Source organism: Psammomys obesus, unplaced genomic scaffold (genome assembly GCF_907164565.1).
Source record: "Psammomys obesus unplaced genomic scaffold, mPsaObe1.curated_primary_1811, whole genome shotgun sequence".
NCBI lineage: Eukaryota > Metazoa > Chordata > Mammalia > Rodentia > Muridae > Psammomys > Psammomys obesus.
In genome coordinates, this window is record NW_026592118.1 from 12,146,745 (window position 1) to 12,162,832 (window position 16,088).

At 42.0% G+C, this 16,088-nt stretch overlaps 1 protein-coding gene across 12 annotated transcripts in view; it reads left to right on the forward strand.

Moving 5' to 3' along the window:
• Window positions 1–11: 11 nt before the first annotated feature.
• Window positions 12–16,088, forward strand: part of Kmt2c (lysine methyltransferase 2C) — a 224,138-nt gene continuing 208,061 nt past the window's right edge. For all 12 annotated transcript variants that reach the window (XM_055612928.1, XM_055612931.1, XM_055612930.1 and 9 more), the window contains exon 1: window positions 12–371. In XM_055612928.1, coding sequence (XP_055468903.1) covers window positions 211–371 — 161 coding nt within the window. In that variant the 5' untranslated portion in view covers window positions 12–210. The remainder of the gene's footprint in view (window positions 372–16,088) is intronic.

Genomic DNA, 16,088 nt, shown 5'->3' on the forward strand with positions numbered 1-16,088 from the left:
GTGAGTGCGTGTCCTGCTAGCTCCATGTTGCCGCCTCTCCCGGTACCTGCTGCTGCTGCTGCTGCTGCTCCCGGGGCTGCGGGAAATGCGAGAGGCTGAGCCGGGGAGGAGCAACTCGAGCAGCAGCAGCGGCGGCGGCTGCGGCCGCTGCGGCGGGAGGAGCCCCCCAGGAGGAGGACCGGGATCCATGTGTCTTTCCTGGTGACTAGGATGTCGTCGGAGGAGGACCGGAGCGCGGAGCAGCAGCAGCCGCCGCCAGCACCCCCCGAGGAGCCCGGAGCCCCGGCCCCGAGCCCCGCAGCCGCAGACAAAAGACCTCGGGGCCGGCCTCGCAAAGATGGCGCTTCCCCTTTCCAGAGAGCCAGAAAGAAGTAAGTTGAGCGCGAGGGAGCCAGGCGGGCGGCCAGCGGCGGCGCGGCCCGGAGCTGTCAGGCCCCCGGCCCGGTGGGGGCGGGGCGGCCCAGGCGCGGCCCGGTTCGGCGGCGCCCGCGCAGGTCCCGCCGACCCGCGTCGCGCACTTTACTTTGGAGTTCGGCCTCGCTTCTGGGAGAACCGCCCGGCGGCTTCCCCAGGGCCTAGCCCGGCGTCCGCACACGCCCCGCCGAGCACGCCCAGCTCGCTGCCCGGCCCGGCCGCTCGGAGCCACAAAGCTGCGGGCGCCAGGGACCGAGCTGTCAAACGCCGCGGCCGGGTGGTCCCGGTGCGACGGCCGGCGCTCTTTGTCATCTCGCGGCTCCTTTAACTTTTCTTGCTCCCGGAGCGGTGCTTTTTACTCCTTAATGATACATTAGGAAGCCATTCGAGCCTGTCCTCCCCATCCCCCACCGCCCCGAACCGCACCGCCCGGCTCCGCAGCCGGCGCTCGGGATCGCACGGGCCCAGGTGTGAGCGAGCCGGAGTTTCGGGGACGCGGCCGGGTTCCTAGGCGGCGGTGACGGCCCAGAGCACTTTGTTTCGGGGAGACAGCTTTAAAGGTCGCTCGACTCGTAACTTCAACTCCAGCAGGGCAGGGAATGGCTTTCGATTGTTTTTGAGCGTACGTGAGGACTGTGCCCTGTGGATGAACTAGCCAAGAAGTGTTGTCTTTACCAAGCGGCAACTTGGCTTGGAAATGAAGGAACCCGGTTTAGTGCCAGTGAGTGAGTGAGTTGCTCAGCTATTGTGGTTCTTCGGGGTGCTGCGAAAGATTGGTGACCCGTTTTTCAAAGTTGCAGAATGGCGTGTGTTGCTTACTCATTTCATTGTATGATATTCTCATTGAACTGTTGGCGGTGGAAGGGTGCGCTGGGACTTGCAGGAAGAAGCCAGCACATTTATGGCTAGTCTATTTCTTCGGTTTACGTGCATTCGTTTGTTGTGTCTGGTGATATCAAGCAGCCTGGGCTTCGGGAACCCACTAAGCTCTTGTCCCAGTGTACCTTTTTTTTTTTCCTTTCTGGGTTTGCTATCCTTTTACAACTACATGTTCCAGGGCCTTCAGTCGCCTCCATGTTTTATTGCCTGCCAGCGTTTGCCTAGATGTGAGTGAGAAGTCTTGAGAGAAGCACTGTATAGAGGATGTATACATTATTACATTAGGTTCTTTGTGATACAAAGTTAAGAGTTTATTTTGTCTGTTACATTGTAAGGTGATGTCCTGCATAAAATACCATTATGACTGCCTTGGCTGAAATTTGGAGAAGGTATGTGGAGTTTTAAGTAACTTTGGACTTGGTCAGTTTAATAACAAATACTGTTACAAAAAGCAACATGGAATTAAGCTATAGCTGAGTTTTGCTTTAGTTCCTTCCCATTTTCTCTGTTTGAAAAACATCTACACCTCATAAGAGGGTTCATGATAAAGCACTCCTTTAATCCTAGCACCCCGCAGGCAGAGGCAGGTGGAGTTCAAGGCCAATTGGTCTACTGAGGTAGTTCCAGGAGTGTGGGCCTCTCAGACAAACCTTGTCTTGAAAAAAAACAAAACATAGACCCCCCCCCCAAAAAAAAAAACCAAAATAACATTTACATATCTTACGATACATTAATTTGAGATAAGTATATGTTATATATATTTGCATTTAAATTTTTCCTTTTAGAGTAGCCATACAAGTGCTCATTTTGGCAGTGCCAGGGCCACGACAGCCAAATGCCCAGGCACACACTCACTGTGCTTTCTTGTTGACATGAGTTAAGTTGTGTTAGTGAGACTCCTCTGAACTGGAAGAAAGGTTGACTTAAGTTACTGCAATTTTATTACTTTAATTCTTAGCACTATTATTAATGAAGAGAAAATGGCCTTTTGAGAAATTAAACATTTTTCTCAAGAATGACAGTATAGGCTAACAAAACCTTAGGAAATGTTTAGGCCAATTCAGTCTTAAACTTTTTTTTTTTTTAGATTTGAAAAGCAATACAGAATTCTTTACAGGGAAGTAAAATGTAGTGGTAACTGGCTTCCAGCTTTAAAATTCTTTAAAATTAGGTATCTTTTGAAGGGAGTAGAATCTTTTAATTGATTTTGAAATACGTAAATGGAAACTGCTGAGTGAAATGGAAGGCAAAGAGGTTTTTGATTGTGTGTCTCTGCACCATATTAGAATCCATGCGGGAAAGACCCTGTAGTTAGTGAAGACCCTGAAAGTGAAACTGATGTGTAACAAATGTGAGTTAGGTTTGTAGTAAATGAATAATGTGGAATTGCAGACGCTGCACTAGAGAAGTGAGGTTTGGGACAGGGTCTCTTTATGTAGCCCTGGCTAGCCTGGCACTTGATTGGTCTTCAGCTCACAGAGACCTGCCTGCCTCTGCCTCCCAGGCCTTGGAATAAAAGACATGCCTCCCCACTCCCCTTGGAAGTTAAGGAGTTTTGTGAGTTGTAATAGATATACAAGTGTTGATTACTGACTTAGGGTCGGATAGAAAAAAGGCCTTACGACACTAGTTTGATTATAACACAAAGAAGATTTTTGCATTTGTCTTTGGATTGAAAAAGGTAACCGTGCGCTGCAAATTATGGTGTTTGAATTTTTAACAGTTAAGTAAATGTATCAAGTATTTTGTAGTTTTGGCTAGCTGAAGTTTTGTCACATTTAAAAGGCACAGGCCATATAGTTAATGGATTTTACATTAACTCTAATTATATTAAAATTATGTTAACTACCTAAAAGCAAGTATTTTGAACTGAAGGTGTTACTCTTTTGAGGCAGAATTTTGAAAGTAGGTATGTACACAGGAGTTTCCTGTTGTACAAATGTCAAGTGTAACTCACAGTGAAATTTACATTTGTCTGGAAGTTTTCCTAAATTGTGAAGATTATTTAGTTGTCCTTTATTTGAGATACTATTACCCCCTGGTAAACCAGAATACATCAGAATTCTAATTCTGTTAATGTTAACAGAATTTTCTTTTCTTTCTTTCTTTCTTTTTTTTTTTTTTTAAGACAGGTTTCACTGTGGGCCTGCAACCCCTATGTAGACCAGGCTGGCTTTGGATCTTGCAGACCTGCCTGCCTTTGTCTCTTGAGTGCTGGGATTAAATGCTGTTAACTACCACACCTGGTTTTAGTGGGAAGCCCATTAAGTATTCTACCATATTTGTTAGGTCATCAAAGTTGATGCCAGGGATGGTAAGTGGTGAATGGGAAATGTTGAAGCAGCAGGTGGCAGGGACAGGATTTCTGAGGTACTGCCTTCGACTCTCTTACTGAGTGGGATCTGTGCCCTGAATCACTTTCAGACCACATTTACTGTTATTGGAGAGACAGCTTGAGTGTTACTGTTATAGACAAACCAGAAGCAATGGGTGGTGTCTTAGAAGGTTGTCTTGTAGTGCAGCAGGTAACGGTTGTTACTTTGTATTTGTAAGACTCTTTCTCTAACAGAATTTCTCATACCTGACAACTTCAAATAAGCGATAGACGATAGAGACTGTTCTTTACTACTGTATGTACAGTTTAATGAAAAGTCTCCCCCGTAATATTCACATTTTTTGAGATAATGCAAGTATGTAATATTTATGATAGCAATTATTTGTTTTTCTTTTCCTTCCTTTCCAGCAATTCCTTTTCCCCCCCTTCCTTTTCCTCCCTCCCTCTCTTACCTTCTTTTTTTTTTTAAGATAAGGTTTATTATGTGTCCCGGGCTGACCTTGAGGAATGTACCTTGAGCTGGCCTAGGATTTCAGTATTCTTTCCCCCGCCTCCCACCGGAGGAATTGTATGTAGGTATGCATAGCCATGCTGATAAAACAGTAATTGTTAATTGTTATTACTTTTAAACCAGCAGATATATGGGGATTTTATGTATGCCTGTCTGTCTACCTGCTTAACTATCTCTACTAATCTCTGGTCCACAGGAGGTACCAAAATGTTTACATTTAATTGAAAACTGGATTTAGCACTGTCGGCCTCTCTTTCCTGTTGGAGAGAGTGTTCTCTAACTTGGCTGCACTGTAGTTTACTGTTGGCTTATTCCTAGGATTTTGTAATATTTAAGAATATGGTGTGTTTAGTCTTATAATTTTACATTGCTTGTTAATATATCACGTTGATAAACAGATTTCCATGCAAATTTAAAAGTATCCGAGTAGTTTAATTTCTCATTCTTAAATGATTACATTTTCCTGTTACCCACTTAATTCTATGATGCAAGATTTGTAGTCAGCTTGCAGAGTTAAAAATTGATTACAAGACTATATATAAGACTCCTTGCCTTACCTGCTTTCTGTTTTGCAAAACTACAGGTTATTCTCTGGGCCACAGGTTTCTCTGATCAGATAGTGGCTGTTCAGTTTTTATATCCTTTTAAGTCAATATGAGCTTATCACTAAGGAGCTTTCATGGAACTTCATTGCCCTTCCAAAATAAATATGGTCAGTTTTTAGGTATAAGGAGCACTAGATTGTGCTGAAGAGATGGCTCTGTGGTTAGGTGTACTTGCTGCTATTCCAGAGTATGGGGGTTTGGTTCGCATACCCATGTTAGGGAGTTTATAAGGTGCACATACCTATATTTGGGCAAATACTCATACATATAATATCTTTAACTAGCTGTGGTGGTACACACCTTGGATCCTAGCACTTGGGAGACAGTGGTTGGTGGATCTCTGGATTCTAGACCAGCATGGTCTACATAACAAAGTTCCAAGCTAACCAGAGCTATACAGTCTTAAAACAAACAGACATCCTATAAAGAACACAGAGTACCAGAAGTTCTCAATGCCTGCTTTCCTGGTGGGGAGATGTGTGCTGCCCTTGATAGATAGAGTTTAGGTTTTTGTTTGTCATCTCTGATGCTCTTAGGCAACAAAACTGATGCCATAGAGTAAACTTTCTAATAGGTATATTTTTACATTTATTTATATGTGTGTGCACACACGTGTACGCATATGGACTTAGGTCTTCCACGAGCATAATGGCAGACAACTTGTGGGAGTAGGTAAGTTCTGTCCTACCCTGTGGATTCCAGGTTACATGGCAGGTGTGTTTAGCTACCAAGTCATCTCGCTGGCCCCTAAATATTTTTCTGTGTTGTTTTTAGCAAGCTGATTAATTCTTTCCTTCTCTTACAATATTTTCTTTATCATGTTTATACCCAGTAACTATTTTCAGAACTTCTTGGCAAGATAAGTTGTAAAGTTATCAAGTAAAATGGACATGATTTTTCTTTTATGATTGCCTTCCATATCAGTGTGTGTTGCTAGTGGTTATGAAGTATTTAGTAGGAAAACCAATCTTGAATTTGGAATCTGAATTCTTTGTGTGGGCGTGTGCATGCCTGTTTTGAGACAGGATTTCTCTGTGTAGCTCTGGCTATCCTGGAAGGCCTTGAACTCAGAGATTTGCCTGCTTCTGCTTAAGAAAGGTATCAAAGGTGTGTGACACCACCTTCTGACAAACCTGAAGTTCCTTTTTTAAAGATTTAAAAAAAAAATTTACTTTAAATTAATTAATCTTTTGAGCCAGGGTTTCACTGTGTAGTCCTGGGTGGCCTGAAACTCACTGTGTAGACCAGGCTGGGCTTGAACTCATTGAGGTATGTTTGCTTCTGCCTTCTGAGCACTTGGATTAAAGGCGTGTACTACCGCTCTAGTCTTACTTTTATTTTGTATTTGTGTGTGTGAGCACCTACATGTACGTATGTGCACTGTGTGAGTGCCTGGCGCATGCAGAGACCAGAAGGCTGTGCTGGATTCCCTGGATCTAGACCTGGAGGCGGTCGGTTGTGAACTGCCATTGTGAGTGTGGGGATCAAACTTGGGTCCTCTGCAAGAGAAGTAGGTTCTCTCAGTAGGAGCCGTCTCTGCAGCCTGAAACTGGAAGTTTTAATCTCTTGCAGATTGTGAGAGATTTAAGAGCATAACTTCAGAGAAACAAGAATGACACAGCTCTTTTTCTGCTTTAATATATTAGAAAGGCCTCAAGTAAAAGATATTTTGCTTTACTTCTGCTGCTGCTGCTGCTATAGATAGGTAGCAGGAGCTATATAAAATGCACAGTTTGAGACGACATAAACTTTCTGTTTACTTTAAAAACACTGTGGATTTATTTATTTTATGTGGATGAGTGCTTTGATTGCATGTATGTTTACACCACATGCATGCTTGTGTCTGAGGCAGTCAGTAGAAGGAATCAGGTCCCCTGGAACTGGAGTTAATAGGTTGTTCTGAGGCACCATATGGATGCTGGCAACCAAACTTTGGTCCTCTGCAGAGCAACAAGTGTTCTTAACTGTTGAGCCAACTCTCCAGCCCCTCTGTTTACTTTTTAAAATAACCTTGTGGGTTAACATTAGATGAATTAATTTGTCTTTATATATATATGTGTGGGTGTGGGAACATAAACACACATACAAGAGGTTGGTGCACAACTTGTAGAAATCGATCGGTTTTCTCCTTCCACCATATGGGATTTGAGCTCAAATTCAGATAGCCAGGCTTGAGGCAGGCACCTTTGAGCCATCTTGCTGACCCTCTGCTCACTTTTTTATTTTTTTAAGACAGGATTTTACTGTATCAGTTTTTCACTTGGAATTTGATATGTAGACCAGGCTGGCCGTGAAGTTATGCCTCCTGGGTACCTCTGCCTCCCAACTTTTACAGGCATGTTCTACCACATCTAGCTGTGGTGACATTTTACCTTTTTTTTTTTTTTTGGCACATGTAACTCACTTACAGAACATGTTGAATATCATGAACAGTTAACTGCAAGAGAAGAGCCACCAGCCAAATGGAGTCCTGGAGTCCTGGAATGTTTACAGGAAGTAGTATTTGAATTAAACCCTGAAGGGTTGGTAAGGGTTAGCCAAGTAGAGTGATGAGAAAGTGAGACTGTGTTTGGGAGAGCAGAGGGGATACAGTTATTTCTGAGGGAAGTTTCTGAGTATTTTCCTGGAGAATGAAGGCAGAGGCTCAGTACAGGGAGGAGGATCAAGGTGAGTGGTTCTTGCACTAATGAATTTAAGCTTTATCCTATAGTCAGGGCTATCAACTTTTAGGCATTTTAAATGTGTTGCAGACTCAGTCAGATCCTGAATGATAGATAGTCTTTTAAGGCCTTGGAGAAAAAGTGGTGAGCAAAAAACAGTTCTTTTTTGTTTGTTCTTACTGTTGTTTAAATCATGTTGTTTTGAGATGATCTCCTAGAGCAGGGGCTTGGTCCTGAGCTCCTTCTACTCCTTAGTCTTATTTTACAGCCCAGGCTGGCCTGTAGACCAGGCTATCCTGGAACTCAGGAACCCCCCTGGGTTTAAAGGTGTGTGCCACCACACCTGGCTGCTCATGTCTTTTTTCTGTTGTCTGCTTAGTAGCCTCTCCAGTAGCCTCACCACCACACCCGGCTCTACCTGTAGTTAAGAAAAACCACCATGATAAAAAGTATGAAGAGACACATTACCTACAGGCGGAGATAATGTGCTATTGTTGCAGTGTCATAGCAAAAGCAAAGGGCAGATTCCTGGAGATGTGGTAGAGAAGAGAGAGTCTTAGCATTCATTGCAGAGGAGTATGAAAGTTTAAGGTATAGATAGCTAGAGGATAGAAATGCTCAAGAAGTATCTAGGGATGTAGGGATAGCTCAGGATAGGCAATTAAGGATGTGATTTACCTGAACCTGCTTACAAGCCGCGGTCTGCTCTGCAGTTCCCCCTCTTCTGTTCGGCATGTACAAAGGGCCTCACACATTCTAGCAAGTCCTTAACCTCTTGAACTACACCTCTGATCTCCTCTGTGAAGTTTTGAGATAGGGTTTCTCTGTGTAACCCTAGCTGTCCTGGAACTGTACAACAGGCTGGCCTCAGACTTACAGAGATCCACCTGCCTCTGCCTCCTGAATACACCACTGCTGCCTGGCAACAATGTGTAGCCTAGGCTGGCCTATAACTCAGGCCTCTGCATCCGTCAGCAAATCCTACTGGTGTGCACCACAACTGGCAAGTGCAGCTTTTTATCAAGACAGATAAATCTGTGGGAACCAATGTAGGAGGCTGCTTGCTGCATTGTTGGCTTGGGGAAAACCTCAGGAGTTGTAAAGGTATAAGTTTAATGGTGACCCTGTCTTATAAAAAGCACACAAGCTTAAACTTGTGTTGATTTTATATATAGAAAAAGATTTGGAAGGGTATTTATACTTTGTGATGTACTTTCTGAATTAAAAAAAAATAGTTAATTTCAGTATATCACCCTGGATGGCCTTGAATTTACAATTTTTGCCTCTCTAACTCTGGGATTAGGGTGCCTGGCAAAGGTTAATAACTTAAAATGTTATTTTACTAGTGAGAAATAGAAATTCTGGGGGAAAATCAGTAATTTTTTAAAAATTTAGTTTATTCTTTATGTGTATGATATACTTGTATGAGTGTTGAGGCAATGTCTATTCTCTACCTTTGAAGCAAGGACGTACTGTCTCTGGCTGGCCTGGAACTAACTCATTGAAATCTAACTACCTGCATCTGCTTTCCAAGTGCTGAGATTAAAGGCATGTGCCACCAGGTCAGGCTCAGAGCAGGGTTTTTACTGAATGTTTTTCATTATAAAGAACAGTAACTCCCTAGGAAAGCTCTGAACTTAGTAATGTTATGACAAAATGATTTAAAATTTTTTTATTACCCAAACTTATAAATGTCAGTATTGTGGAATTTTTTTAATGTAACTCTGGTCAGGGTTTTAATAAACTTTTCTAAATGAGACTTACTAGGTAGTACTAAAATGATTTCTTGTACTAAGGATATAGATCAGTAATAGAAATATCTTGCATGTTAGGTTCTACAAAAGGTAATTATTTTAAGTTTACTTTTTGGAGAGTTTGATCCTGTATACACTGTATTTTGATTTTTAGTTCTTTTTTTTTTTTGAGAGAGAGAGAGGGTCTCACTGTGTAACTCTGAAACGAGACTAGGCTAGCTTTGAGCCTCTGCCTCTAGAGTTCTAGGATTGAAGGCCTCTACCATCATGCCAGTCACATCTTTAAAAAAGCTTTGTTAATTTATTCTTAATTTATAATTAAGAAATTAGTTTATTAGTATGTATATATTTGTGTATACACACACACACACACACACACACACACATATATATATATATATACATGTCTGATGTATGTGCAACCATGCTTATGTGGGCAGCCGTGGTTATACATGTGGAGGGCAGAGGACAACTTTGTGGAGCTGTTTTTTTTTTTTTTTTTCCTCTACCTTTATATGGGTTCTGGGAACTGAACTCAGGCCTGAGATGTAAATGCTTTTACATGCTGAGCTCCATTTCCATAGTTCATATTTGGTAATGTTTGCTTTCTAAGTTTAACTGTAACCTATTACATTAGAAGCAAAAAAGTTGTCATTGTAGTCCATATGGTTTTGTTCTTAGTCCCACCCTTTAGTAGAGCCTGGCAAAAAATAAGGGAGAACAAAACTTCCCCTATTTTTTTTTCTTCTTTCTTATGGAAACAGGGTTTCTCTGTGTGGCCTTGGTGGTCCTGGATTCACTTTGTATACCAGGCTGGCCTGGAATTTACAGAGATCCACCTGCCTCTGTCTCCCATTTCTGTTTGTTTTTGAGACAGGGTTTCTCTGGATAGCTCTGGCTGTCGTAGAACTTGCTCTGTAGACCAGGCTGGCCTCAAGCTGAGAGATTTGCCTGATTCTTTTTCTTTAGTGCCAGTATTAAAGGCATGTACCACCAACATGATAGGCTAAGTGAGATTTTTAAGAATATTTAATCTCAGCCACATGTAGTGGCATACACCTTGAATCCCAGCACTCTGGAGGCAGAGGTAGACAGATTTCTGTGAGCTTGAAGCCAGTCTGGTATACAAAGTGAGTTCTAGGACAGTCAAGGCTCTTATACAAACAAACAAACAAAAAAGATTTAATCAGTTTACAGGTAAAGACCTTAAAGTGTGTATGTGGGTTTTATATACATCAAGGTGATATCTGTATAGTATTAAAAAAAAAAAAAAAGATGGTGTCTGCCTTTATAAGCAACCTCCTACCCCCCATGGGCCATACTTAATTCTAGTCAATCTGTTGTGTAGTACTATGGTTGTGTCTTGTCTAGTCCTGTTTGGCAGTAGAAATGACACTTGACTAGGTTTGGGTGCAGCCATTTCTTTTGCATTTTTGGAGTCTTAAGTGATTGCAGTGCTAGGAGCTGGGTCAGACCCTGCTGGAGGAGAGTCTGTGGAGACAGAGAGGTTCCCAGATTGACTATTCCAGAGTCTCAGCAGGGTTGACTTTCTGGTTGAATGCAGTCACAGAAGCAACCACTGGTAAGAGTAGCTGAACCCAGCCAAGATTGTGAAATCATGAATAAATATGATGGTTTGTTTGCAGTAAAAAAGAATAGTAATAATGGACACCAGGCTGGTAAGATGTCTTGGTGGGTAAAAGTGTTTACCACCAATTCTGGGTCTGGGCCAGGGGAACCACTATACATGCATCTTAGCATGTACACTTGTGCACACGCGCGAGCACACACACACACACACACACACATACAATTATACAGGCAAATGTAGTTAAAATAATGAAAGGAGATAGTTTTATGAATTAAGGGACTCTTAACAAGAATGTCTGATACAAACGATAATGACTGTTTTCCAGGTTCTTTTACTGGGATAGTTAAATGAGGTCTCCTGATACCTTTGGTCCTTCTCTAAGGTATTTTGATGTAAACTCCTATTAAGGAATTTAATATTTTTAAAATGCTGTTATCAGGACTGTTGATTAATGTTGCCTAGCATGCATGAAGCCCTGTGTTTGGTCTCCAGTGCCTGTAGTACAGTCTCAACCCTGGGAAGGTGAGGCCAAGAGAATCAGAAGTTCAATGTCATCCTTACTACAGATCCTGTATGAGCGAGGCCAGCCTTGGGTACATAGTCTGTCTCAAACTTCTTTCCTTCGAACATAGTTATATGACTATAGATATAGGTCTGTAATTAGTACCTAGATTATAGGTCTGTGATTAGAAATACCCAGTAGCTAAAGAATTAGGAATTCCTCCAAAAGTTAGGTTTTTATGTTTTTGACTTAAACACATCTGATACATAGTGAAACATTTGTACTTTGTTGAGAGGTCTAGATTCTATTCTGGTTCTTTTGACTAATAGGGTGTCAGTAAGGACTAGGTGGCCCCCTCTCTTTAACCCCTGCCTTTGTTTTAACATGGCATTATGAAGATAAGGCTGGCCTCGAACTCACAGAGATCCACCTGTCCCTGCCACCCAAATGTTGTGCCGTCACTCCCATCTGTCTCTCTGCTCCACCCCCCTTTTAAAATAGAAATTCTAGAATAAAAGAGACTTTAACTGAGTGTGTATTATTATTGTTATTTTTCCTATGAAATTCTGTAGGCTGGAGCTAAGGTGGTGTATGGCGCCTTTGCACTGCAGAGACACTCACTGAAGACTTGTCTCTTGTGTTTCTAGGGTATGGCATCTGCTTTAAGATTCCATCCGTGATGCCATGGAACAGAATGGAAGAGACCACAGAGCAATAGTGACCATTTAAAATGCCATTTAAAACAGCACTGTTTGGGATCTTTGAGGCTAGCACTGTTTCAGAAATGTGGGAGAGCCTGCATGTGTGCGTGCTTGTGTGCGTGCATGAGTGTGGGTGCGTATATCTCAGCAGTTAAGAGGACTAGTTATTGCAAGGACCCAAGTTTGATTTCTATTCTTCACATGGACTGACTGCTCCATGATATCCGATATCCTCCTCTGACCTTTCTGAGTACCAGGCATGCACATAGTACACATACATACATGGCAGGGAAAATACTGATGCATGCCTTTAGTCCCAGCACTGAGAAGGCAGAGGCAGGGATCTCTGTGTTTTCCAGGCTAGTCTGGGCTACAAAACTGCAGAGAAACCCTGTCTGAAAAGAACTAACTATGTAAAAAAATGAGAGAAAATAGTTAAAAGCACCCTCTATTTCAGCTTGAACATATAATTGTAACATAGTTATAGAGGTCACAGTACCTGTAAGGGAGGCCAGGGTGTAATAATAATATAAAAAAACATTTATTTATTGTATATGTGTATGTATTTTGGTTTTTCAAGGCAGGCTTTCTCTATGCAGCCCTGGCTGTCCTGGAAATCACTTTGTAGCCAGGCTGACCTTGAACTCAGAGACCTGCCTGCCTCTGCCTCCTTAGTGCTGGTGTACATCATTTGCTTTTGGGAGTTCTCCTACCCCCTTTCCTTTTGTCTCAGAAAAGGTCTCATTCACCTTGCTTGCACAGTGTGATAGAGCTGGCCCTGGTGTTATACGTATTGCTGCCTGGGCTGCCCCTTGCCATTTGCTGCAGGCGAGAGAGCTGGCCCTACCTTTCTCAAAGTGAGAGCCGATCCTGGTGGCCCAGGTGCAGGACAGCTGGCTGGGCAGGGTGACCAACTCAGCTACCACATAGACCCACATCCAGGGCTTTGAGGTGGCCCACCCCAAAATCTACTTCATCTGGAGCTGTTGGAGCTCATGAAGGGGCCTGTCATGCAGCTCTAGAGCTGCAGGATCTCCATGACAAAAGGCAACAACAGGATATCTGAGAGAAGTCCCAGTGAGGATCCACATCGGAGTCCTAGAACCAGACCAGTGACTCACTGCAATGAACATTTGCCAAGTAAAGATGTTTGGGCAAAAGGGTATATATACTGTGTGACACACTGTGACACACTGCAGCTTCCATAGTGAGATTTTTATTTACTTTTTATCTTTTTGTTTTATTTTGGGGTGGAGGTTGAAAGGGTGGAGGTTGGATATGGACCATGGAGTTAGGGTGCATGATGTAAAATTCAGAAAGAATCAATGAAAAGTTAAAAAATAAAGAAAGAAAAAGAAAAATTCTCTCACTGTAGCCCAGCCTAGCTTTGAACTTGAGGCAATTCTCCTGCCTCATCTTTCAGAATGCTGGGACTACAGGCATGACCCACCATACCTGGCTCTCTGAAGTCTTGATTGAAAACATACTACTGAAGAGAACCAGGTAAGGGATGTGTTGGAGAATGAGAAGTTTGTACATGGCTGGTATATGACAGTATATGACAGTAGTTTTTTCTGGAAGCCACTTCATTTGGTACTTAATTGCTTATGACAGAATTGTCAGACCTAGTTTTATAGGTAAAAGAGCTGCAGTAGGACAGTCATAGTTGCAAAGACTTGTATATCTAACTATCCCCTGGGATTTAAATTAACTCTTGCCTTATGTGGAAGGAGGAGGAAAAGACTGAATTACAGCCTTTAAATGTTTCACCATGGACAGTAGAAAGCCATCGATGATGTTAAACAGGAAAAACATATTTGTGAGAAAAATAACCTTGGCAGGGGTGATAAAACCATAACTAATGATTCTGTTGCTTGGTTATTAATACCAAATGAGAGCGAGCTTTTTACTTAAGAGATTTGAGGGGCTTGCTTTGATTTTAGCACAGAAACAAACAAACAAACAAAACAAAAACTTAACAAGTAATTTCTCTTTTTGCTTTCTTTTTTTTCCTTTAGCAGCTTTTTACATGCATATAAATGAATTCTAGTTAGTTTCACCTTCATTCCCTTTTTTCATTCCTCATTCTTGCTTACCTTCTTAACAAACTCTGTTCCTACTTTGATGTCTTGTGGTCACAAACACTAATCAGATTTGTTTGTAGGTGGGAGGTTTATTTGTGAATTTAGGCAGTTTATCAGCTGCTCTACCATTAGAAGAAAATGATGCCCCTTCTCCTGAATCTTAAGAGTTCCAGGGCACAAGAATTATACAGAGAAACCCCATCTTGAAAAACAAAACAAACAAAAAGATAGTTTTCTTTTCTTTCTTTTTTTTTTTTTTCTTTTTGTTGTTTTTGTTCTGTTTGTAACCCTGGCTGACCTTGAAAGCATAGGGTTCTGCCTGCCTTCCTCTGCTAGGATTAAAAGGGTACACCACTGGGTTGGTTCTTATTGTGTATGGTTCTCTTTCTCTCTCTGCTTTTTGATACAGGTTTTTTTGTTTGTTTGTTTTGTTCTGTTTTGTTTTACAGCCCTGTCTGTCTTGGAACTAGCTTTGTAGACCAGGCTGGCCTTGAACTTACAAGAGATTGCCTGCCTCTGTCTCCCCAATGCTGGGACTAAAGGAGTACACCACCACTGCCAGGCTCATGTAATTTTTTTGGGTACAAGTCTTTTACTAGTTTTTAAAATGATTTTATTTCACAGATATGAGTATTTTTTAATGTCTGTATGTCTGTGTGCCATGTATTTTCTTGATTCTTAAAGAGGACTTCTTTTGGGACTGGAGTTAGAGACAATTGTGAACTGCCGTGTCAGTTGCTGGGGATCAAACCCTGTTCCTTTGGAAGAGCAGCCAGAGGAACTACTGGACTCATTCTTTCTTTTTATTTTAATTTTTTTGTTTGTTTTTTTGAGACAGGGTTTTTCTCTGTGTAGCCTTGGCTGTCTTGGACTCACTTTGTAGACCAGGCTGGCCTCCAACTCCCAGAGATCTGTCTGCCTCTTCCTCCCAAATGCTGGGACTAAAGGCGTGTGCCACCACTGTCCAGCTTTATTCGATACATAGCTCTGGCTGCCTTGGAATTTACTGTGGTAGTAAGTAACCTGGCCTCAGGCTGGCCTTCAACTCACAGAGGGGTTAAAAGTGTGTGCCACTACACCCAGCTTAATTCTTTTTAACCTTTGCGTTCATAAGCTATTGCCAGTGTATAGAAATTATAGTAGTTTATGGCTCTTGTTCTTTTATTTTCCTAAATCTTCTTACTGCTTACTTCTTTATACAGGATGTCATCAACATAACACCCAAGCTAAAATCTCGGATTTTGTTTGTTTGGGTTTGTTTGTTTGTTGAGATAGAGTTTCTCTGTGTAGCCTTGGCTGTCCTGGACTCCCTGAGTCCATGTGCTTGCCAATCGCCCCCCCCCCCCCCCCCCCCCTCTTGTTTTTTTTTTTTTTTTTTTTTTTTTTTTTTTTTTGTTTATAGTTTTTTTTTTTTTTTTTCTTTGTTTCTCTTGCCCCCTCTGTTTTTTTGTTTTTGCCTCTCCCCCCCCCCCCCCCCGCTGTTTTTTGTTTTTTCTCTGTTGTCTCCTTATCCTCTCTAGTAGCCTTTTACTCTTAACAGTTAGTTAGCTTTCTTTCTAATGCACAGAGATCTGCCTACCTCAGCCTCCAGGAGTGTGCTGGGATTAAAGGTGTGGGCCACCATGCTTGACTCTTTTTTTCCTTTAAAAACAATTTTTTTGAGGCATTTATTTACCTGTTTGCAGGTGTAATTGGGGGACATCTTGTGGGAGTTGGTTCTTTTCTATCATGTGAGTCCTGAGGATTAAAAAGACAGGTCATAAAGCTTTGATGGCAAGCCTTTCTTTACCTGCTAAGCCATTTTACCTGTCTGTTGAGTTCCTTCCTTATCTCTTTCTTCCTGGGCAGGCAGGAGCTGTTGAGTCTTCAGACATTGCCAATAGCTTGTGTGCTACCAGGTATCTTGTGATCTTACTGATGACCCTTTGCTGCTGTTGGGAAATCATCAAACCAAAGAATTTATTGATAGTTTTAAGAGAATTGTTTAGCCTTTCTTAATTACCAGAAGTTTTTTTGTTTTGTTTTGTTTTTAAATCAGATTTCTATGAGATC